The 26660-nt window shown below is 32.9% G+C and overlaps 1 protein-coding gene across 3 annotated transcripts in view; it reads left to right on the top strand.

The window, feature by feature from the left end:
* Sb (Stubble) overlaps positions 1-26660 on the top strand; it is a 40956-nt gene that overhangs the window by 10937 nt on the left and 3359 nt on the right. For 2 of the 3 annotated variants that reach the window (XM_066391024.1, XM_066391035.1), the window contains exons 3-5: positions 6516-6605; positions 11940-12237; positions 25194-25366. In XM_066391024.1, coding sequence (XP_066247121.1) covers positions 6516-6605; positions 11940-12237; positions 25194-25366 — 561 coding nt within the window. Of the gene's footprint in view, positions 1-3780; positions 3929-6515; positions 6606-11939; positions 12238-25193; positions 25367-26660 lie in introns of those variants that run through there. The other variant, XM_066391043.1, reaches the window with a different exon arrangement.

The following is a 26660-nucleotide window of genomic DNA, read 5'->3' as shown; positions in this document are numbered from 1 at the left end:
AAAGCACCATCAGTAGTGTTGTTAACCTGCTTCGAAGCTCCGTTGGCTTAATTTAATGTAATTTTATGTAAAATATTACGTTTTACTGTTATGGACCTCACTTTATATCCCTATTAATTATCTTGACTTTAACAGCGATTTTCGATGGTCATTATTCTGATCTTACCTGTAAAATACAACAATAAACATCTGATCATAAACTCGGAGATTTTTCCTCTTCACTGGACTGAAATTGTCAGTCTTTAAGTTTATCTTCGATCTACTGTGGTGTACAACAAAATTATCTTTAAGAACGCTGTAAACAGACAGTTTACAGGAATACCTAACAGTACGCACCACTAAACAGTTTATCATCTCTGTTTATTTATGCCTTGTCTGCATTATGCTGTTCTGGTGCGAGATCAATCATACATAACGGATAACAACGCAAAAACCGATTAGTAGCATCGGTTCCACTATTCTACGATGATGTATGGGCACAAATATTACAGGGAGGTATTTGTATTAAATTTTCTACATAATTTGTTTGCTTTTATTAATTCTTTTTCACCTAGAAAGCTTCTGGATATTCTGTGTATGAATCGGAAAATGAAGAAACAGTCTAGAATTCAAAATTAGCCATGTCCCTGTACATTGACTCGTTCCTCTCTTGTGTAGGTATTACGTTGAATGTTGTATGAGACAATTTTGCTTCTTCCAAACTTTCTTGATTCGGATTTTTATCAAAAAATCTATTCTAACACTTTGCATGTACACTGGATTCAAAAGAGACAACCTGGAACAAAAATTTAATAATAAAAATTGTATAGTAAATAAAAGCAGTGTTGCTCATCACCTGATGGTGGTACTGTAATGCAGATTAAGCGGACTAAAAAGTATAAAAAATAAAAATAGTATTACTTATGTAAAATAATATTCGAAAATTTCATGCATTTTGGCTTTATTTGGAACGTAGTTCGCCCCATTTTTCTATTGCCAGTATATGACAGCAGTCAATTGCTTTGCATAACTGTGTTCCAAAATCCACCTTCGTTACCTTTATTTAGTAATTTGCAACAAAAAATTAAATTAAATGTATAAGTCTCAATTGCACCTCTTTTTGATTAAATCGATAAATATAGGTAATTTAGTAAAAGAAAGCCTGAAATACATATATAGAGTGTTATTTAAATATGTCGCCAAACTTCAAGGGGCGATTCTAAGACAAAAAGTTTTTATAAACATAAGTCCGGTAATATTTCGTTTTCAAGATACAGGGTGTGATTTTTTTTTAATCGTTACATTTAAAAAAACTCCTAAATAGCAGGAAAAAGTAAACTAATATGATATTAAAACTTGGCGAAAGTTTTTAATGTATTATAGTACAAAGGAATCTTTTGAGTTAAAAATTGTTTGTCTCCTTTTGCTAGTGGCATGCGCAGGTATATCGCCGTTAATTGAAGAAAAATCAAACAAGGGAAACGCTTTATTTAAAACTACACTTAAACAAATGGTTTGCAATTTTTTTTATTAAAAAACATTTAACAATAAGTAAATGCCACACATCAAAATAGGGTAAAGAATTATTAAGATTATATATATACACCCTGTATCTTAAAAACGAAGCATTATCGGGCTTATATTTATATAAATTTTTTGTCTTAAAATTACTCAAAGAATCACCCCTTGAAGTTTGGCCTCGCACTTAAATTACACTCTGTTACTCGAGAGTCTGTGAGACGCCATTAACAACCTCGATTTTGAATTAAAAACTTACTTATACATATAAAAAGTAAAAAATTTTATTTAATTTTAAAAGTAAATGCCAGAGATGTCACTTCAGCGGTTAACAATCGACAAAAAAAAAATGTTAATGTTGTTTAAAGGTATTTGAAAATTCTTAAGTATGTGAGACAAGATGCTCCTGAGTATTTGAATTTCCAATTGAAAAATCATTAATCTTGTCAAAAAGTCAAAAATTTTGTTTTATTTTTAAAAGGAAATCATTATTAATAAAATTCTTGAGTTCATGAAATGTCACTGCCAACCTCAATTTTCACTTGAAACTGAAAACTAAATATAATTTTAAAAACGGAAATTAGGCGTTTCTCCCAGGGGTTGAAAACTGCAGACCACGTAACTTTTCATATTTCCCAAGAGAATTAAAAAAATAATTCTTCAGCCCATGCCGCCTTTAGTCCACCTAAATTTTCAGTTGAGAAATTATTCAGTGCTTTTAAGAGGTGCAAAAAGAAAGTCAGGGGCCTACCCCTAGGTGTGACCAGTTGAAAAGGTTTGGAATGTTTATTAACATATGTTCAGGATATTAAAAAATAATTATTGTATTCGTGAGATGCTACTAACAAATTCAATTTTGAATTTAAAAACTACTCAGTACTTTTAAAAAGTCAAACACTAAATTTTATTTCAAAAAAGGAAAACGGGAACATTAGACTAAGAGTTAAAAAATTGAAACAATGAAATTACTAACATTTGGTCTTCTTCAATCTGCGGAATGCTACTAACGACCTCGATTTTGAGTTGAAAAATTGCTCATCGCATTTAAATAGTGAAAAACTGAATTTAATTTTAAAAAGGCAAATCAGAATCGTCTGTCCAGGCATTCTCAAAATCTCAAAATCAAAGCAATGCAGTTTATCAGTTGGTTCAGTGAATTAGGGAAATACTTAGATTTATAAGATGCCCCTGGTGATACTAATTTTAAGTTAAAAAAAATTCTCATGAGTGTTATGAATCCAAAATTAAATTTTCAATGTTGTTTAATAGAAAATCAGATTTGTCTCTTCTAGGTAAATATAATGGTAAGTCTTGTTTCTTATGGGCCTAAAAAATCATTATGTTTTTGATACGCCACTGAAGACGTTCGTTTTCAAACTGAAAAATTACCAAATACCCGGAGGACATACATTAAGGAAATCATGAAAAATCATAATATTTAAAATAATATTTGAAAGTTTGAAATGTGCATTTGGATTTGGAATGTAGGTTGCGCTATTTTTCTATTGTTAGTATACGCTGACAGTCAGTTGTTTTCTGTATCTGTGTTCGAAAATGCCACTTTGAATACCATTAAGCGATGATTAAAAACAAATTAAATGTAAAAATCCACTTTTTGATTAAATTGACTCTATGGATATACATCATTGATATTATTTGCCAGCCATTGACCGATTTCTCTTCTTACATCCATTAAGATACATATTAGTTAAAACAACAAAACCGAGCCTTTGCCATTTATTCAAAAGCGAGTTTCACAATAAAATATCTTAGAAATGTCCAGTAATTGATAGCTGCTCTCTAGTTATTTCATCCAGTTGAGAGACGAAGATGCTGATGGCGAAATTGAATGCATCATTAACACTATCGAGAAGAAGAAAACAACACATTTCACTTGTATTGTTTGACTTTCATTTTAAAACCGATATGACCCCGGAGACCTTGACTCTTAGTCGAAACAATAACGGGCAAGAATTTAACTGGAAATATGGTGAAATTAGTTATGTAAGTACCTCTATAACTGATACAAAAGCCCTATAAATTACCGGCCTTCGATTGCGCCTATTACTAACAGGATCACTAAATCATACATTAAGCTAGGTACTTCCTCATAAACTCCACAGATATTTTCTCGAAGAAGACAAACTTCCCCTTTATCAGGTGACAATTACCTGCTATAGCTCTTCAGCAGGAAGCCGAAGAAAGTCAGTGGTGGCTCGCTCTTCGAGCTGCAGGTGCCGCGTTCCGGTGCACTCCGGTGGTACCTAATAGCGGCATTAGTACCACTAATATGATATTCAATCGATTATAGTGATACGGTCGGTCCCCAGAGGCTCGAAGTGAATTGATGAATGGACATCATGTAATTCGAACTCAGTTTGTTGTAATGGATGCTTATTTCAGTGCTAAAACAGTTGGAATAGTTGAATCTGTAAGTTTTGTTGATCTTGAGATGGCGATTCATTGCCTCAGATATCGTTACAGTTATGGTAATTTGGAATTTCTGGCGGTGAAACTGAGGGAAATATCAAAAAGCGCACTTAGAGAACTACGTCTGACTTAACGAGCCTATTTAGAAAATTGGTTACGCCACTGACCTTTATACCGTTTCAATAGCTTAAGTACCCTTAATGGTGAAAACGTTAGGAAAAGTAAAAATCAAATTTAGCTTTAAAAAAACAGTGATACGTTTTTAATATGTTACGCCGCTGAGTTATTCTGTAGTCGAATGTTCCACGTTCCTTAAGGCCTACTGAAAATTACAGAGGCTTCTAAGGCCAACCAGTGACGTATAAAAAACATTTTCAAAAAGATAAAAGTAAAACAAATTCAATGTGAAAATGCAGTGGTATATTACACCCAGCTTCACTAGAGTTCACACACTTTATAATTGGAGATCCTAGATTTGAAAAATTCATAATTATGTTTAATGATTAATTACGCTACTTATCTACTGGTATTTAGGGAGGTTCAACGGTTCTTTATGAGCCTTGAAATTAAAATGAAACAACTGTGTAATTACAGGGCCGTCTCAGGCCCAGATTCAATAAAGGGTAATGATTTCAAAAAAATTATAACTGTAGTCAAAGGCAAGCTACGCCACTGATTTTTTTACATTTCTGAAACCACAAGTTTCATTTATACCTCTTGAAATTAAAAAAAAACTTATGAAAGCACCCTAATGTGTCGTGTTTAAAGAGAAGCTACGCCCGTGATATTTTTTATATTTTACCAGATCAGAGATATCTTTCACTGAAATCACTGAAAGTTATAGAATTCACCATAAAACGCCAATGACGTATCAAGAATATATTCAGAAGGTTAGAAATGGGATAAAATTTGAGGTCTGTAATAATAGTTTCCAAATCACACAAATGTATCTAAAGTCGAACTACGCCTGTTTTTTAAAGAACAGTGTCGTAGGAGACACAGATTACATAAGGAAAATACCAATTAATTTAGGTCGGCAACCTTTTTGATGAATTTCTACCACTTTTCCAGATTTATGTAAAATTTTGAGAAAGCCACTGGTATTCTTTTTTTTTCAAGCAATTTACTAAATGGAGAATTCATCTCAATTTATGCACGTATTAAATAATCCATAAATCAATATTTTCCTCACTCCAACGGTTTTATTGAATCACTAGTGGCCCTGATACCATCGCCCATTTAGAAAATACCAGGAAATTGAAAGGTGTTTTCTTTACGGCGAGAATAATAATCATGTAATTTAGATCACACATTAATTTTGTTATACGATTATTATCCTGAAATTGGGTCTAATGGTTTTAATAACCACACAGAGATTAATTTTAATTCCATTACTTCACCATCTTGGTTTTCCGGTAAAAGGGTTCAGAAAAATTTTAAAGGATAAGAAAATGGCAACACTGCAACAGTGTTTCCATCTTTCCTTTGGGAACTAATTGAGCGCGAGGTCGTCCTGGGAGCTGTCCTGCAAGCGCCAATGTTGCCAAACGTTCATAAAATTCTTTATTTCCTTAAGATTGATTAATTTTTAAAAAGTTCTTCTTTTTTCAAATGCGTTTGATACTAAATGGTTCGTGCGAAATCGCACTCCTTACGACAACTTAATTACGTTAATACGAAAAACAGGACGTTAAGTGCCTCTTTGGTTTCGCTAAAAACAGTTTTAATTGCCTATTATGTTTATGTTGGTCTCAAAACTGAATTATTTCTCGCTCGTTATGATGACGCAATACAAATTACACGGTTGCAGTTACACGAACACCCAACATAGCTGTATTCTCTTGGTAATAATAATCTCAAAAATGGTTAAAGCGTAACATAACTTGGTCAATTGTCTTGCTAATTAATAAGTGATTAATTAAAATTAATTTATTATTTTGTGCCAGTCATGACAACTTTGTATTAAAAAGAAATTACCTGCAGGGCGGAATGGGCCATCAATCCGATACCCGGTAATTATATAAATTTAAAGCTGTCATAAATGGGTTTTTGCGGTGGAATTGGAGCGCTCAGATTCTACGAGAGGTAATTACATTTAATTCAATATAATTTTGGAAAAAATTGCACTAAAAAGTGAACTTTCTCCCAAGTAAAAACTGATCCAGCTGGTACTATTCTTCTTTCTCAGTCGCCTCGTTAAATCGCCATAAATCTTCGGTTATGGTTTTGCATGTGTATTGCTTTTGGATCACTGGGTCATTCGGGATGAACGGCATTGGTCAAACAGTTCAGGAATTCCGTCCACAAATTAATAGAAACAACAAATTAAAACCAAAAGTAGGACAACAATAACCAATAGCTGTTAAATCTCGGGAATGCAATAATGCACGCGCCACTGATTTATGGCTAATTAATCAGCTGCTTAATTAAACTGCTAATTTGAATCGACAATTGGACATGAAGATTGTTGTTATGTATATGTGTTCCATTAGGTCTCGATTTGCAAGAACGTGATATAACGGAGAATGACCATAATTTTGATTTATTTTTCGCAGTAATTAGGGTTTAACTGAATGCTTTATTTGCAGGATTAAGAATGCTTTGGATGGCCGTCCTTGGCGCCGTATTGGTATGGTATAATGTCCCATTTGTGGAGGGAGCTTCTTCGAATCGTCAGGGTAAGTGTTGATGGAAGAACTGCATACGTCAGACCCTCTCTAAATTAAAAGAAATTTCACCATTTTTTAAGAAAAAAACTAATAAAAATAGTTTTTTTCGGATTTTTATATGCAACCCGCCCCCGATACGGGTAAACAGCATGAGAATCTCGGAAAGAGTAATAGATTCAAAAACACTTAAATTAGAAAAAAAATGCGCAATTTAAAACATATTAATAACTTGTTTTTATTGTGGCTAAATTCCGAATGGTTACGAAGATATCCGAAAAAAAATTAATTTGATGGTTCTCATTTTTTGCATATAACTCTTATACGGTTACAGTGAAACGAATGAAAATTTTACATTGTTAAGACACTTTTTTGAGAATTTTGCAGCAGTCTTGCCTGTTTTCTCTTCAAATCCTTACTTTCGGAGATAAATTATTAAGCTTTCGATTTTCATATAGGCGTAATATCTAATCAAATATATCTAGTATTTACATTTTTAAATTGTTATAAAATCCCCTTTTCAGCCATTTATTACATTTGGTTTTCAGAAATTCTGTAAGTTATAGCCATTAAAACATTTTTTGATAAGTTCGCTATGATTTTGATTTATTGCAACGATACCCAATAAATAAATAAATGCTATGGAATCGTAAAAAATATTTTAAAGTTGTAAAACCTTAAATTTCTTTGACATGCGCATAATTATAATTATTTATGCGTTTTCCTGAAATCAGTGTAAAATAAGCTAAAAATTAATTAAATTAAATTATATTTTCAATAACAAAATACGGCTAAATTTAGATTGAATAGAAATTTAAAATTATAACAAATATTCATATAAACTACGATTATTATCCAAACATAAATATGCTCTTTTCACCGTTTCCATATTATTTGTTTATTTATTGTGTACCATTATTCTAACAAGGGAAGGCACCTAAGTCCAACCCCCCCCCCCCAACGATTTTAATGAAATTTTGCAGAAAAGTAATTTAGACCTATCTAAGAATAATGATGTATATTTTATGTGTCACCTTCAAGGTTTAAGAGGTGAAGACTACCTCCAAAGTTTCGCCAATTTTTCGTATTTTGACAAGAACTTTTGAGCCAGATGAGTTAGAACAACAAAAAAAAGCTAAATATTCCCTTTTCAATTCGCCATCGCCATGTCAAGGTCCGGAAAAAATATCACTTTTAGTTTTTTTTCGAAAATTTCACTTTTTTTGTCCCGTTTTTACAGGTGTCCAACTGCCTCATTTAATGGTTAACCACTTTATAGAGAAAACATTTCTCAATAGAATAATATAAGACAAAACTCGATACCATGTTTCTAACAAAAATTATAATTGTTTATATAAACATATGCACGCCATATTCGACCGTTTATAACGTCAGAACCGCAAGCCGCAAAAGAAAATATCTCATAATAAAAAAGGCTTCATTTAATGAGTATTAAAGAATGCTACCATCAAAAATATTTTTTCAATTGAAAATTAGATTAACATTTTCTCTGTAGTTATCAAGTATTATGCGTTATGCATCAGCATAGGTCATTTTCCATATATGAATAATATACAAGTAAGAGAATATTTCATTGGTATCTATGGATTATATGTTTTGCAGTAATGATATTTATCGAAAGAATGTTTAAAACATAAATTTTATTGTTAATATTTTATTTATTTTTATAATTTATGTAACCAAGTTGCAGTATTTGAATGTCCTTGGTATAAGAAAAATGTAAGTTTTAAACATTTTCGATGAATATCATTACTGCAAAACATAATCCATAGATACCAATAAAATATTCGGTTGGACTTTAGATTACTGGAAATGAGGTATTTAAAAAAAATTGCTTGATTTCAGTAAGTTGTCCTGAATGCAAATATGAAAAGCATTTGCTGCGGAAACTTTTTTATCTTTTGTTATTTACAAATTTCTATTTCAATTTCGTATGTGTATATTTACACTAATTTAGACAATTTTCTTCAATACTAATGTGTCTTACGGGGCCGTAGAGTGAAAAGGGGTGCTGAGTGAAAAAGGGTGCTTTCCAGTTTCGTTCAACCGAACTGTTATGTCTAGTATGTTATTTCTCGTAATTATAATATACCCTGATGCTGCGGCTATGCATATAGCAAGCTGCAATACTGTTCGCAACAATGACTAGGTTTTTCCAACCATTATCCTCTGATAAGGGACATTTTATGTCCGGAATTCCCAGTAATATTGTCGGATCTAGAATTTAGGTCTAATTCATGTACCGCTCAGCTGGCATAACCAATAAAGGTCCTATCGGCTATTTATTAAAACATTACGCGTTAACGCAACAGATAGCCGGTACGCCGTCAATTACCTTCTAGTAAGGGTACGCCTATGAGCGTCAACCCTCAGTGTTAGTACTTAAGGCCTACAAATTTAGGGACTTTACGATTCTTAATATTGTACTCGGTTTCGTAAACTGTGTCGCGCTCCTGTTCCCGACTCTGTAACTAACCCTCCGAGCGTGAATTATCCATTTAATGTTAAGTGCATTTCTTACGTGTACTGACCTTACCGTAAATTGACCCTGTGGAAGATATTTTAAATTTCTTAAGTGGAGTATGGTGATTTTAAGGCGTAACATTAAATTATGGTAACGATGCACTTTAAAACTTTCTCATTTTTGTTTTTTTTTTAATATAAACTCATTTGTGGCTTTCGTAGGCTAGTTCAGGTTAGGATTTTTTGTGTTTACTTTCTTATTGCTATCGCGTAAAAAATGTTGGTTTCTTACGTTTGCCTCAGAAATTGTTTTTTTTTTAACACAATAAAATCACATTTTAATTACCCCACCCAGTACCTCGTTTTACTCCACGGCCTCGTAAGACACATTAGTATTGAAGAAAATTGTCTAAATTAGTGTAAATATACACATACGAAATTGAAATAAAAATTTGTAAATAACAAAAGATAAAAAATTTTCCCGCATCAAACGCTTTTAATATTTGTACTCAGGACGATTTACTGAAACCAAACTTTTTTTTTTTAAATACCTCATTTCCAGTAATCTAAAGTTCAACTGAATATTTCATTGGTATCTATGGATTATATGCTTTGCAGTAATGATATTCATCGAAAAAATGATTAAAACTTACACTTTTCTTATACAAAGAACATCTAAATACTGCAACTTGGTCACATAAATTATAAAAATAAATAAAATATCAATAATAAAATTTATGTTTTAAACATTTTTTCGATGAATATGATTACTGCAAAACATATAATCCATAGATACTAATAAAATATTATTTTACTTGTATACTATTCATATATGGAAAAATGCCCTACGCTGATGCATAACGCATAATAGTTGTTAATTACAGAGAGAATGTTAATCTAATTTTCAATTGAAAAAATATTTTTGATGGTAGCATTCTTTAATACTCATTAAATGATGCCTTTTTTATTATGAGATATTTTCTTCTGCGACTTGCGGTTCTGACGTTATAAGCGGTCGAACATGATGTGCACACTTTTATATAAACAATTAGAACTTTTGTTAGAAACATGGTTTTGAGCTTTGCTTTATATCATTTTATTGAGAAATGATTTAGATCTATAAAATAGTAAAAAATTGGATGAAACAGCTAAATACGTGTAAAAACGGGACAGAAAAAATGAAATTTTCGAAAAAAAAACTAAAGTGATATTTTTTCCGAACCTTGACAGGTCGAATGAAATTGAAAATGGAATATTTCGCTTTTTTTGTTGTTCTAACTCATCTAGATCAAAAATTATTGTCAAAACATGAAAAATTGGCAAAACTTTGGAGGTAGTTTTCACCCCTTTAACCTTGAAGGTGACACATATAATATTCATCACTATTCTTAGATAGGTCTAAACTATTTTTCTGCAAAATTTCATTAAAATCGGAGAGAGTGGGGGGGGTTGGACATAGGTGCCTTCCCTTGTTAGAATAATGGTACACAATAAATAAACAAATACTATGGAAACGGTGAAAAGAGCATATTTATATTTAGATAATAATCGTAATTTATATGAATATTTGTTATAATTTTAAATTTCTATTCATTCTAAATTTAGCCGTATTTTGTTATTGAAAATATAATATAATATTGAATATTGAAAATATAATATATTGAAAATAGAAGAGATAAAAGCAGTTAAACTGCATAACTTTTTTCAAATTTAAGCGTTTTTGTATCTATTACCCTTTCCGAGATCACCATGCTGTTCACCCGTATTGGGGGCAGATTGTATACGCTGAACATCCCTAGCATGTCCCGCATTTTTTCATCAAACCTCTAATTTAAATTTATTAAAATTGATTTTTTAGCTATTTCCTGGTTTTACCAAAAAAAAATACATGTGTAATTTTGCGTTTAAAATATGCTAGAACTGTATGCTGCTGAATAGGACACATTGCAAAGGCGTACTTCGACCTGTAGAGAGTAGAAACGTCCACATATGAAAAATTAAAAATGTTCATGAAGGATTTGAAAATTCATGTTTTAGAAAATTCCTTAAAAAAACACGTGTAATTTAAAATTTAAAAAACGTATAAGAACTGCGAGCTACTGAATAAGACAAATTGCAGAAACGTACGTTAGGAACGATCAAAGAAGGTTAAAATGCTGAACCCACAAAACTGTTAGTGAATAGGTCGAGATTTAATTTTTTAAAAACCGTGTACTTTTAGGTGTACTGTATATTAGAAATGTGGGCCACTGAATAAAATACATTGTAGAAGCGTGTGACAATCTCTGAGTAGTAAAAATATTGAAATTATGAACATTCAAAGTTGTTCATGAATAACCAAAAAATGTGTGAGAAAAATATGAGAGTCGTACGAACTGTTAAAGCACTGCAAATCCGCAAATATTGGCAAACAAAATTATGATTAAAAACTACTCTAAAAATACAAGAAAAAATCTTTCAATTACCTACAAAATTACAATTTCTAGTACGTGGAATTTCTTTTTTAGATCTATTCCACCCTCTTCTCTCCTATATCATCTCTCCTAACTAATAAATCCCAAAACGTGTAATTTCAACCCATAAAGATGGCCGATACGCCATAAACAATTTATCCTCGACTACCGAGAGGTAATAACAGCGCGTTCCTAGTGATACTTATACCGTGTATTTACACCGGATAGTAATTAGACAAAAGCTACTTTACCAACTACAGAGAGCGTTATTTACATAATTGTCTTTTACAGTTGTTCAAAGACTGAAAACATATGTAAAGTCAACTTAGGCGATTTCCGTAAATCCATTAGTGCGATCTTATCTCACGGCGTTTGCGAAGCTTAATTAAGTCGGTTTCATAATTTGCAGGTTACCAAATCAACCCAAAACCCTGTTGGGTGGACGGCCAAGAAGGCACCTGCATGTTCGTGTTTGAGTGCATCAAATCCGAGGGTTATCACATAGGAATGTGCGTGGATGCGTTCATGTTTGGGTCCTGTTGCGCTCACAATCGCACGGACGATGCAGCACAAGCCTCCACAAAACCACAAGTGCTCTACACAGCACCTAGTCAGATCTACCATAGTCATAGTCACGTCACCAAAAAGCCAGTCAAGATTACGTCACATAGTTACTATAGTAGTAGTAGCCAGTTAAGACCTACTAGGTAAGTCCACAAGTGGCTAAAAATAATCTATCCAGAGGTTTGGGTAGTGGTACTGAAAGTGACATTTTCGAACGCATTTGCTGGTTTTTTGACATCTCGCATATAGCGTCAATGTAAAATTTTCGTTAACTTCGTTCCAGTATTTTCATTTTTTTTATGAAAAATGGGAATTGCGGGGATCCACGCTACTTAAAACGACCTTTGAAGGTTTGTAGGTGATTTCAAACATCTAAAATTTCCAGTGCCAATCTATTCAAATCAACGTAGGAGCATAATCCTCTGTTGAAATGTTGTTCTAATTTACTCGCGACCTGAAATAATGATGCAACAAAATGCTTTTCAACGACTAATAATCCCAGTCATGTCCTTTCTTAAGTCATTAGCTTATTTATCATTGTGCTTATGAGTTTATTTGTTCTCTTTTACATTCAACCAGGTAAGTATGATGACTTACACGAGTTTAATCGTTTGTAGATCGTCATTAATACATGGAGGTTTTGTCATTATTGCTTTGAAAGGTCATAAATATTCAGAATTCGCTTTGTAATGTTTGGCCAAGTGTATTAGTTTTGGTACGTTTAACAACAAAGAACCGGAGATGGATTGATGGGCGAGATAATCGCGTCTCATTCAGATGTTTAGGTGTAAAAGAGAGAGAAACATCACAGTTTGAGGCAAAAAAAGACAACTTTATAAATAATTTATGGTTTTTGCTTTTCTTCTGGGATTGACACAAGTTTGAGTAATATTTGTGTAGACCTAAAAATGAGAGAAGAAATGCGTTTTTTCGTCCTTTTTCCCATTTCATTCAATTCGCTATCTCTTATCGTTTTTGAGATATTTCCGTTAAAATAGCGCCGCATGGAAAAGTGCCAATGATTACCCTTTTAAAGTGGATTTTAGAAGGTAATAGCTGCGCTAGAATGGGCTATTTTTCATTTTTCTTAGAGTCGTGATACTATTTAGGAAATTGCCATAGTTTGCGGCGATTTTAAATAAACGTAGTTATATTATTTTTCAAATTTTTCGTTGACGTCACCTAAATTAATAAAATAAGAAATCAAAAGACAAGTTTTATATACATATGATTTGAGGGAATGTAAAGCTGGAAAACACTTAAAACCTTGATGAGATTCGATAGAGTTTAAAAAAGTTGAAGAATAATTGAAAATCTTATTTCAAATTTGGAGCCTGAACCTTCATTATTGTAGTATTGTAGCCCCATTGTTATAGTTTGAATTACCTTATTATAAGTTTGCAGTGAGTGCTTCATCCAACTGAGTCATAAGAACTTACAGACACAAATGTACCACATTGAGCTCCAAAATGGAACTTTTGAGTCATAAACAAATTTAAATTTTGATTAACCACTTAGAGAGTCTTTTCAAGAAAAGGTTTTTTTCATAAGAAAGAGACCATGGTTATAACCTTGAATTATGATCATTTTTGATATAACTGAAGCAATAAAGAGGCTGGAGTAGGGCTCTAAATTCAGTAATTCTATAGGGCTGTTTGTAAAAATATTATTTAAAAAATCGCATTTCATAGAGAAACACATATTTCGTAGTGATGTGTAATAAAATATGCAATATTATTCCCTTTTTCATTTAGTATCATGATGAAATCCTTAGCTGCCACGGTTTTCGAGATGTAGCCGTTTACATAAAAGGAATGCATGAAAGAGTGCTAAAAATAACAACTTGAGAGGCATTTTCGAGGCGCGAATACGCACCAAAAGGCGCTGTTACACATTTGTTATTTTGATATCTAAACAACTGACTCAGCTGGAGATGAGATAATTCTGAACTTACCGATTTCCACACAATATGTACTGTAGAAGAACTATATTTTAGTATGCTGCCAAGCTTTGTATATAATAATATTTTCTATAGAGTGTTTACAAAAATAGAGCCCACTTGAATATCAAAAAAAGGTCAAAACTTTAAATGGTAATAAATAAAAATTTTAAATTGAACCCTACTCTTATGTCGATGCATTATGAAACTACGTCAAAGAAGAATCTATGTTCACATTAAATTCCCTATAGTAAAGTTAAGTTAAGTTAAGTTTTTGAGTAATTTTGTTTTATAAGTTGATGCAGGAACAGTACAGGGTGGTCCACGTAAGCTGGTCCACTACATTATCTCAAAGAACGTAAAGTTTTAAAAATATATATATATATATACAGTGAAACCTCTCTTTGCGGACACTCCTCATAAGCGGACACCTCCTATAACCGGACAATTTCCTTGAAACTATAAGGTTAAAACCTTTTTTCTATGTAAAAGAATCTCCCATGAGTGAACACCTCCATCGGACGGACACGGACACTAAAATTTTCCCTGTAGTGACAAAAAACCTCCCACAACTGGACGTGAAACTCCGAAAACCGGCCAAAAATACATATTATTTTAGTTACGTTATTTGCCGTAAAAATGAATGTCGGGGCTTCCCCTTTATTTGGTTCTTAGTAAACACGACTTTAGTTTTTATTGCGTAGTGTCGTAAGAAACGAAACACATCATGGCACCTCTTAAAAAAAGATTTATAACTTTAAAAGAAAAAATAGAACTTAGGCTGAAAAGGATAATTTATCTGTACGAAAGTTAGCAGAGAAGTAAGTTAGTAATAAAAACTTGGTTGAAATATTTTTTTGTTTATTTTTTTAAAGTTTAAAATAGGAAAATCCCAGGCAGCAGAAATTTTACAAAAAAAAGAGAAATTTCGTAAAATGTGGCAATCTGGTGATAGTTTAGGGCAAAAACTTAATAGATAAAAAAATGTTCCACAGAAAATTGATAAAGAATGTCTGGATGGGTTCTCTCGAATAGGAAGCCAGAAAGTTCCAATATCAGAACCGCTGATAAAAGCTAAAGCTAAAAAAATAGCCTGCAAGTTGAAATACCAACAATTCAGTGCTTCTAATGGTTGGCTAGAAAAATGGAAAAAAAGGCACAATATAAGTTTTAAATCTATATCTGGCGAATCGGCAGATGTTAACCCCCAAGATGTCAATGAATTTTTACAAAAGTTGCCATCTCTTCTTCTGGGATGCAGACCACAAGACATTTACAACGCAGATGAAAACGGTTTATATTACCGAGCATTACCAGACAGAACATTGGCAGTTAAATCTGAAAAATGTGTCGGTAACAAGATGTCAAAAGACAGGCTCACTATTTTATTCTCTGTTAGTATGGCTGAAGAAAAAGAAAAGTTATTGGTTATTGGAAAAAATGCCCGTCCACGCGCACTTAAAAATGTTCCTATCAAAGATTTGCCAGCTATATGGAAGTCAAATTCCAAAACATGGATGACCCGTGATATAATGAGGGAATGGCTTTTAGATATGGACAGAAGAATGAGGATCCAGAATAGAAAAATACTTTTATTTTTGGATAATGCCGGTTCACATCCTCGGGACCTTAATTTAGAAAACATAAAAATATGTTTTTTACCCCCCAATTGTACATCGGTGTGTCAGCCTTTAGACCAAGGCATAATTAAAAATGTTAAATTCTTTTATCGAGACTTAATTTGAAAACATATTTTAACTGAAGTAGATGCTGCTTTATCTGCTTCAGAATTGGCTAAATCTATAAATATTCTGAAAGCTTTGTATTTTGTACATAGGGCTTGGAATAATGTGTCCCAAGCCAATATTAAAAACTGTTTTGCTAAAGCTGGATTTAAGAAAAATGACAGTTCTTTGCCTGCCTCTGAAGAAGAATAAGAACAAGAAGACTTCCTGCTTTTGTCACTTTTGGCGAGTCTCATAAGGAACTGCAAAGAAGTCTGTAACACTGTGGGACCGTCAGAATACGTAAACATAGACGAAGTAATATCTACAGAAGAACAATGCAACATTGATTACGAACTTTCAGAAGAGCGTGAGCAAGATATGCAAGAAAATGATGAGGAAGAAGTTATAATCACTGAAATTTCTTCAATAAAATCTTATAGTGAAGCCCTGAAAGTGATTGAAGACTTAAAAATATTTGCACAGGACGATTTTGTGGCATTTCAAAAACTTAAAAGTGTAGATTTCCATTTTCAAAGTTGTTTACTCAAGGAAAAACAAAAAACAATGAAACAATAAAAGATTTTAGATTTTTTTTAACTCTTAAGTAACCTGGTATACTAAATTCGAATTTATTTTAATTTAGTTTTTTAAAACCATAAAAAATGTGCAGGATTATTTTTTATTTTCATTTCCACCCTTCCCACAAGCGGACACCTCCCACTAGCGGACAAAAAAGCTGGAACCAACGGTGTCCGCTTATGAGAGGTTTCACTATATATATATATATATATATATATATATATATATATATATATATATTTATATATATATATATATATATATATATATATATATATATATAAAAATTGTTCAGTTTTCATGAATTTTTATTTTTTTAATATTTTTAAAGTTACAGGGTGGTCCAGAAAATCGTAGCGCGACAAAAATATTTTTTTAAATGGAATGTCCTATATTTTGTTACACATAGTAATTATGCTTATAATTATAAATATTTTTTGGTATTACGAAGTACGATAAATTTTTTGCAGTTATTGAGTTAATTCAATCTAAAGATCACATGAAAAATAAGCTTTTGAAAATTCTCAATAAATTCACAAAGTATTAATTGAACCGTTTGAAAAATTGTCCAGTTAAAAACAAAGGATAGTTCTACTAGAGTATATTTTTAATTTTCCCGAAATTTTATACAGAGAGTGAAGAAAACAAACTTTTCACATTTTAAGTGCTTCAAACTGGAATTTTTTTTAATTGAACGTCCTGTATTTTTTTTTATTTAATTAATTTTTCTTTTAATTCCCTTTCAAATGAGATACATATAGTATGTATATACATATACTGCGTGACAAAGAAAGGTAAACACCCATTAAAGATAATTATATTTTGATAATTTTTTTTGTACGTGTTCAGTACCACATACTTATTCAATGATTACATTTTCAGCAAGATCAGAGGAAGAACTTCATTTTTTTTCAATAGTGTGTTGAGCATCCACGGTTCCTTATACACTCATTGATACGCCTGGGCTCGGATCTAATGAGATTATCAATGTCTTCTTGAGGTATATCATTCCAGGCAATCTGAACTTCATGAGTAAGGGCTGCTAAAGTCTGTGGAGGGTGCTATAAATTCAACAGTCTGCGGCCAATCATGTCCCAGACATGTTCAATAGGCGACAGATCCGGCGATCGAGGTGGCCAGGGTAAACGGTTGATTTGATGTTGATCCATGAACGTTATTGTTTGCCTAGCAACATATTTGCCTAGCAACAACATAGCATTGTCTTGCTGGAAAATAGCGTTCGGGATAGTTCGAAAATATGGAATCACATATGGCTCCAACACTTCTTGGATATAGCGTTGGGCAGTCATGTTGCCTCTAATGAAAACTAGGGGTGACCTGCTACCATATGCGATAGCACCCCATACCATAATGCCTACAGTACGGTGGACATGACGCTTTCTATCAAATTGTGGATCTCGCCTTTCACCCCGTCGCCTTCTCACCCTTACCCGACCGTCGTTCATACCCAGACAGAAGCGGGATTCATCACTAAAGATCACCTGAGTCCATTCTTGGTCCCACTGAATACTCTCTCTACACCATTGTAAGTGGCTAGATCGATGTTCGCGAGTGAGAGGCAGCACCCAATACGATAGGACAAAAGGCCAAAACTTCGTATTCGGCGATATACTGTACGCATACCAACCCTATTCCCATGTTCTTCAAACCACTGATTTGCAATAGCTCGACTGCTGCTAAATCCGTCTCTAAAAGTCAAAAGTCGCAATCGACGATCTTCGCGCTCTGTGATTCCTCTGAGTCGCCCAGTGCCTCTGGCTCTGTGCCCACGGCCTTCCTGAGTCCACGCCTGGTAACACCGCACTATGGTTCCTAAGGATCTGTTAGTTCTTCTAGACACTTCTCTGACCGACAGACCTGCTTCGCGCAACCCAACAATCCGCCCCCTCTCAAAGTCACTAAGCTGACGGATCTGTTCAATTCTACACACTCTAGGCATAATGAGTAAAAATTATGACCGATTGCAACACACTTCACAAAAGTTGCGATGCAAATGTGAACAAAAATGTTTAAACAAAATTTTATTTTTTTAAGGAACGACCCATGGAAACTAAAAAAAAATTAACAGATAAACTTGAAATTTTGATCATTTCTTTCTTTTTTTAAGATAAGTCAACATGCAAAAAATTATCAAAATAAAATGGTTTTTAATGGGTGTTTACCTTTCTTTGTCACGTAGTATATATAGATTGTGGCGACGATTAGTGTCTATGAACGCGCATCCACGTCGCGCATCCGGTACGATTCCTCTGAAGAAATTCCCGTACCTCTCGATTATTGTGGGAAGGACAATCATCCTGTTGGAACCAGACGTTTTCTAATCGAATTTCTGGGGTATTAGTAATTTTAGTTGGAAAATTAGTATTTTTGTTTATTTTCAACATAAAAATAAACGATGTTGTCTACACGCAAATTTTTAATAGCGCAACTCAAAATTTATTGCATTATTTTGGGAACCATAACATATCTCCTTCGAAAATTTTGGGTTTACTAAATTCAGTTCCCGTCGCCGCTGCACCACAGATCGTACTAAATGCGCGAGGTAGATGCGCGTTCAGACATTAAACGTCACAATATATATAGATATAGACACTAATCGTCGCCGCAATCTGTACATATGTTATATATCTAAACTGAAGAGATCTTACATACTTAACTGATTAATCATCTTTTTTTTTCTCTTTAAATTACTAATACATATTTATCATTAAATTAACTTACAATTATAAAATTATATTCTTTAACTACATTCTAGATTCACACATTACTAATAAGTTACTAGACAAACATATAATTAGTAATTTAAATGGAAAAAATGGTGATTGATGATATTAATCACCTACGTATATAAGATCTCTTCAATTTAGATATACATATATATAACATATGTATATGTATGTGTCCTTGTGTGGATGAGAATTTTGTAATTTCTGGAAATTGAACCAAAATGTCAAAATATTTGCATGAAGAAGGAATTGCATGAACTGATGATGTAGAAAGACAAGAAATTTTACCATTGTTTGTCAGATTAGTTGTGCTGTCGATAATTCGTTTACTGCCCAAATCTAGTATTATGTTAAAATAGTGAAGAAAATCAATTCCAATAATCGCATGATTTGTTTGTGCCACAATAAAATTCCATGTAAACGTTCTTCGGAGACCTAAACTAACTGTAAGAGTCTTGGTTCCGAAGGTGGAAATACATGTGTTGTTGGCCGCAAATAAGGTGTATTGAGATTGATTTTGTTGTATTTGAAAAGATTTGGGTAACAACGAAACATCAGAACCAGTATCTATAAGGAAATGAATACCAGTTAAAGGGTCTTTGATAACTAACCTGTGACTAATTATATTAATGTTTTTTTGTCTATCTTCGTTGGTGTTCGTGGAGATCTTCACTTGGCAGTCCTTTGTACCCGCGCCGTCTGCTGCCCACGACGACGCGATCGTTAGTTTTCCTTCTTGTAGTCACAAGGAGACACACACTTGCGAGCTTTTTCTTGGTAATTTTGATGGTACCAGCACCATGAAGAATTTTGACGATCTCTGCTGGGTGAATTGCGTCGAAATTTAGAAGATCTTAATTTCGAATGGGATCTGATTTGCCTCTCTAATTTATCCAAACGTTTAGTGATGTGTTTGAATTCTTCTGAAGATGTATTTTTGTTGATTTCATTGGGACTGCTTGTGCATACCTCTGACTTGATTTGAGAAACTTGGGAAAACTTTATATCAGCAAATTTATCGGCTATATTCGCCACTTCTGATAATGGCAAGGAACATGCCGTTAAAATGGTCTGCATATTGTGAGGTAATCTCTGGATCCAAAGGGTTTTCAACATCTCTTCTTGAAGTGAAGAGCCTCCCAAACTGTTCATTTCAGATAGAAGTATGGAAGGCTTTTTGTCTCCAAGTTGAAGTTGCGAAAAAAGTTTCTTATACTTTTTTTCTTGTGATTCTACGAGGGTATCCAATACCTTTTGACGAAGGGTTTGGAACTTGTTGTTCATGGGAGGTTTAATAATTAGATCTCTAACACAAATCAAACTTTCTGTGCCCATAATTCCGATAGTAGTGTGGAATTTCAAGTCGTCTGAAGTCACTCCATTGATAAAAAATTGTGATTCCAATTGAGAAAACCACAATTCTGGATCTGTTCTACTAAATGGTGGAGCTTTAATGAAGATTCGAGCTTCTTGGTCTACAGAGGGTTCGATGATGTTAGCTTCTGGCTGAATGGTTCTAGAACGTGGCATGATTGGATGAGATAGCTTGTGTTCTAGAGGGTTGATGCGTTGAGTTCGGAATCGGGGTCACCAATTGTCCTTGTGTGGTTAAAAGATGTTGATGATCGCGAATGTTGTAAGGAACTCTTTTATTTTAATCTTGACAACTACTTAAATAAACTAATTTGACAAAAAGTAACTATTCACAAAATACTCTAAAAAATAATAATAATTGGTGGTTTGCCAGACCTACCTATGACAACAACCAGATTATAATACACCTATAAATGAACTAATTATTAATAACGTAAAACAGGTACTAACAATTAGCACCTGAACTAAATTACGTGCACCACATATGTATCATTTGAAAGGCAATTAAAAGAAGAATTAATTTTCAAAAAAATACAGGGTATCCTATTTAAAAAAATTGAATTTGAGGCAGTTGAAATGTGAAAAGTTTGGATATTTTTTTCACATCCTCTATATAATTTCTCTAAAATTAAAAATCTACTCTGGTAGAATCCCCCTTTGTGTTTAACTGGAGAAATTTTCAAATAGTTCAATTAACACTTTGTAAATGTATTGAGATTTTTCAAAAGCTTATATTTCCTTAGCTCTTTACTTCAAATTGAATTAATTCAAAAATTGCTAAAAAAATTGTCGTATTTCGTAATATCAAAAAATACTTATAATTACAGGCATAATTACTATGCGTAACAAAATATAATATAAGACATTCCATTAAAAAAATATTTTTTTGCCTCGCCACGGTTTTCTGGACCACCCTGTAACTTGAATAATATTAAAAAATAAAAATTCATGAAAACTGAACAATTTTTATATATACAGGGTATTTCAAATTCGACCCTCACCATTGGGATCTCGGAAACTAGAGGAGATACGAAAAAGTTTAAATGGGGGCAAAGTTGCGCAATCTAGTGCTTGATCGAATACCGTTTTCAAAATTTTAATTTTCCGAGTACTTCTGGAGATATCCGAGAAAAACTAAAAATTGGAGAATCCATTTTTATTTTTTTTTAGCGTTATTTGACAAGAAAGGTTAAATCCGTAAGCACATTTTCATTGTCACTTTTTCTCAGCTACACAATGACATATTCAAATTTGCGATCCGACGTTTCGTCTTTCGGCTACCATCATCAACTTTATTTTTTCTTATGGGCGCCATATTGGATTTTTCGACAAAAAAATAGTGCGTTTCATTCTGAATTCATTGATATAGAACTTCTTATAATTTACTTTTTTAAAAGCCGAAATATTTAAATAAAAAGAAATATTACATAGTTGGCCTTGACTCCATCGAAAGACTTTCTTTTGTTCGCGTTATATGACAGAACTTCTCAAACGAATTTAGAGCGTGTGCAGATTTCCAATGAAAATGAGTTTCCGAAGTGAAGAAAAACGAGATATGTTAAGACTTTATTACAAATTTGATAGGAACAGTACGAAAACAGCTTAAATGTATTTTGAGTTATATCCGGAAAGACAACAGCCGCATAGAACATTATTTAAAACTTTGGACGAACATTTAGCTGAGTTTGGTGCTTTTGAAAAACCTAAGATGAAGTATGGAAGCAGAAGGAAAGAAGATACTAGAAATAACCTACTGGCAGAGACAAAACTAAATTATTATTAAATGATACAACAAGTGTTCAGATTGACGACCTTCCTCCTGCATACATAAACGAACACGTCTATTTAAATTAGTGACAGCCCTAATAATATTTCTCCTTCTGATTACTCTACATTGTGTAATGATGTTTTCTCTAAGTTTTTCTATTGTGTTATAATCTCGATTCTCATATATTTTATTTTTCAAAGTGCCCCACAAAAAAGTCGTCAATTTGAGCACTTGTTGTAACATTTAATAATAATTTAGTTTTGTCTCTGCCAGTAGGTTATTTCTAGTATCTTCTTTCCTTCTGCTTCCATACTTCATCTTAGGTTTTTCAAAAGCACCAAACTCAGCTAAATGTTCGTCCAAAGTTTTAAATAATGTTCTATGCGGCTGTTGTCTTTCCGGATATAACTCAAAATACATTTAAGCTGTTTTCGTACTGTTCCTATCAAATTTGTAATAAAGTCTTAACATATCTCGTTTTTCTTCACTTCGGAAACTCATTTTCATTGGAAATCTGCACACGCTCTAAATTCGTTTGAGAAGTTCTGTCATATAACGCGAACAAAAGAAAGTCTTTCGATGGAGTCAAGGCCAACTATGTAATATTTCTTTTTATTTAAATATTTCGGCTTTTAAAAAAGTAAATTATAAGAAGTTCTATATCAATGAATTCAGAATGAAACGCACTATTTTTTTGTCGAAAAATCCAATATGGCGCCCATAAGAAAAAATAAAGTTGATGATGGTAGCCGAAAGACGAAACGTCGGATCGCAAATTTGAATATGTCATTGTGTAGCTGAGAAAAAGTGACAATGAAAATGTGCTTACGGATTTAACCTTTCTTGTCAAATAACGCTAAAAAAAAATAAAAATGGATTCTCCAATTTTTAGTTTTTCTCGGATATCTTCGGAAGTACTCGGAAAATTAAAATTTTGAAAACGGTATTCGATCATGCACTAGATTGCGCAACTTTGCCCCCATTTAAACTTTTTCGTATCTCCTCTAGTTTCCGAGATCCCAATGGTGAGGGTCGAATTTGAAATACCCTGTGTATATTTTTTTTAACTTTACATTTTTTGAGATAATATAGTGGACCAGTTTACGTGGACCACCCTGTACTGTCCCTGCATCAATTTATAAAACGAAATTACTCAAAAACTATGTAACTTTACTATAGGGAATTAAAAGTGAACATAGGTTCTTTTTCGACATAGTATCATAATAATAATAGTAAAGTTCAATTCAAAATTTTTAAGTTTTGACCATTTTTTGATATCCAAGTTGGCTCTATTTTTGTAGACACCCTATAGAATATATTAGACAAAGGTTGGTAGCATAGTAAAAAATGAACCTTCTACAGTATTGTAGCAAAAAAGAGTTGCAAAATACGTTTCGGTTTGTAAACAATTTGTAATTCTGTAAACATTTACATTTGTTACTTTCGACATTAAATTGCTTGTATCTTGAAAACTATTAATTCTAATAAAGCCAATATATTATAAACTTATATTAAAATTGAACGTAGAATCCAAAAATGCAATAATATATAGGAGGTTCTATTTAAAATAAGCAAACAAATATCGACTTCCGATATAACCGGAAGTATGATGTCATTAAAATATTTTAGATCAGATCGCCCCAAAGCTTTTCCCAAACCACAAAATTTTCGTAAGTTTTCTATCATAGTTTTCCCAAAACGTCTAATGTCGGTCCCCGACGGGACATTCTGTATAGTTTTGTATGGGTGTACTCAACGAAAAAACGCTTTATGTTTTCATGCATCAAACTCAGCGGAAGTATCGCCGCATGAAACACGCGGAAAATTTGCTCGTGTAGTTTAGCATTTAGAGTGCATTTTTAGAGGAGTATGCCTTCCACCAAAACGCGTTCTGTTGCATTTTTTAAGAAACTGAATGTTTTCAAAAATCTAATTCTGGATTTTAGCGAGTAGAGAGCTTATAACATGTATTGAATTTAAGTCACTCGATACCGAAGCATTAAAATCCCTCTGTAATATGAGCGTGGGGCACACTGTAGAGCAAAGAAAATATCATCTAATATGTACTAAACTTGAAATTTATGGCAAATTCAAATGAGTTATTGCCTTTCAAAGTGTTTAAAGCTAACACTGTCCTATTACAATCCCCGTGTAAACTCAAACATCGATGCCCAAATTGATTGATGGTGAAGAGTGTCGAGTGAAAGTACCTTCACTTTTTACAAGAAACCTCTTCGAACATAAATATTTATAACTCAATTTGTTACGATTGTTTAAGTTAGAATTAATTTAGTAACGTCCATATTTGGGTCAAGTTTACCATTCGATCTTAAATTTTTTTCATTTATCATCTCGAACGCGATTAATTAAAGCAGAGTTTTGGCTAGCCGATTAACATCTCGACTCTACTTTGTACTGGAGTAAAACACTTCTTGGGATGTTAATAGTAATATATTTCATGATTAATCGTCTTTTTTTCGTACTTCCAGTGCATTAAAGCACGCTTGAGTGCAGTATGGGATTTCACTTGGTTGTCAGAAACAATATAATTTATCTGTGCCCAATTTGCTATTAATTTCCTGGGTGACAAAGAATTAGCATTCTACATACAATGGGTCATAATTCCGAGAACAGTTACACACGCACATAGCCCAGGATTCCCTATATAAGTATAAGTTTACGGACATGTGTTTATAACCTTTTTCGCTATTCGTGCATTTAAATAAATACATAGTTAATGGCAAGGATATAACAGTACTGAAATTGATAGTTTAACTTAGTGCTAGGATGTGTATTATGCCAGGTTTATTTACGAATTCAAAAACAGAAAAATCGCTAAAAAAAACTCCCTTTCACCATTACATCAAGAAAATTACAATATTCTTGACATAATGGTGAAGTTCATTATTTGTAATAAAATTTCTTGGGTGTTCAAATTAAAAATCAATCCTTCTTTTTTTTGTAGACCTTCCTATAATACCGCCACACACGCCTCACCTCCAGTGGGGAAACCTCATGCCCTAGCAGCCTCTATGAGTGTTAGACCCAGTTATTCTTCGAGACAGCCCACCCAACCTCCCAGGCACAGCATTCGACCCATGAGTACAGATTCCTTTTCCCTGTCCAACAGCATTTTGGGTAAGATTAAGCATTGATTTTCCTCTATAAGGCTGCTTTATGACGATAGAGGGCAACTAGCTTCAGATGTATATAGTTCAGAAAGTTCAATATTGAGGAGAAATAGCATTCCTGATTGGAAATCTCTAGAATTCTTACCTCATTTGGGACGTTCAAATACACTCTAAATAAAAATGTGATATTGTGAAAGTTCAGTGGCATACCATTAAATTTTATTAGGTTTTAAATTTATTTAAGGAAGGGAATGATTTTTGCATATGGTTTTTATAACCGACTTTGCTGCTTTGCACGACACTGATTTTGTAGAGAATTTAAAAAGACACAGTTAATTAATGTATCCCACTTAGAGACTTAAAACCACGAAAGCGCTGTACAAATTTCACCAGATTTTTTATTTACTAAACTGAGAGAATTTTTTTAAATTCTCTCTTAAAAACATTTTGAAACGACGATATCGTAACGCACTGATTTTACAAAATAAAAGCTGAATAAAAGCTGAAAAATGATATTTACAAAATAATTTTATAGCCAAAAACCCTTAATAAAAGCATTATCCAGTAGAAATTAAGTAGCGTTACGCAGAAGTTTCATTAAACTTTAAATTTATTTAAAGAAAAAAAATTGTGAAAGTTCTGTTTTGTAATTGAGGCTTCGGTCGACACCCTTTGTCACAAAGATGGAGTAATCATTTTGAACTAAAAAACACATTCGATAAATTTCTGACCTTGTACAAATTTAAAAGTGTAACAGAACGTTTTATCGGATTTTTTATTTATTTAAGAGAGACTTTTTTTTATTTTGGAATTTATAGAAAATGTATCATACAGCACTGATTCTTACAAAGTCGAGATGCATACAATAACTTTTTAGCTGACAAACAATACTTACTCCTAACGCCATCTTGTAGAAATTCAGGGGTGGAGCAAAAGATTTTTCCAGATTTTGAAATAAATTTTAGGACAGGAGTTTTGAATAATCCAGTTTTTAAAACCGAGGCTTCGTACGGCTCTGAATTTTGCAATGGGGGAGTATAATTTTATTGGCTAAAACCACACTTCAAAAGTTGTTAACCTGTCGAAGTGCGGAGATATAGCATCAAACTTAGTCAACTTTTAATTTATTTAAGGGAGAGCCTTTTTTAAATTCTGCGCTTTTATTGTCGCACCCCTCTACGGCACTAGTGCTTACAGGGTCAGAGTAACAACTTTTGACTGGAAAAATATTCTAATTTCTGATGTCACCCTATAGAAATTCACTGGCACAGCAATTTTTTTATATTAATTTACTTTAGTTT

This window comes from Euwallacea similis, chromosome 1 (genome assembly GCF_039881205.1).
Source record: "Euwallacea similis isolate ESF13 chromosome 1, ESF131.1, whole genome shotgun sequence".
Taxonomy (NCBI): Eukaryota; Metazoa; Arthropoda; class Insecta; order Coleoptera; family Curculionidae; genus Euwallacea; species Euwallacea similis.
This window is presented reverse-complemented; position numbering and strand designations above follow the sequence as displayed.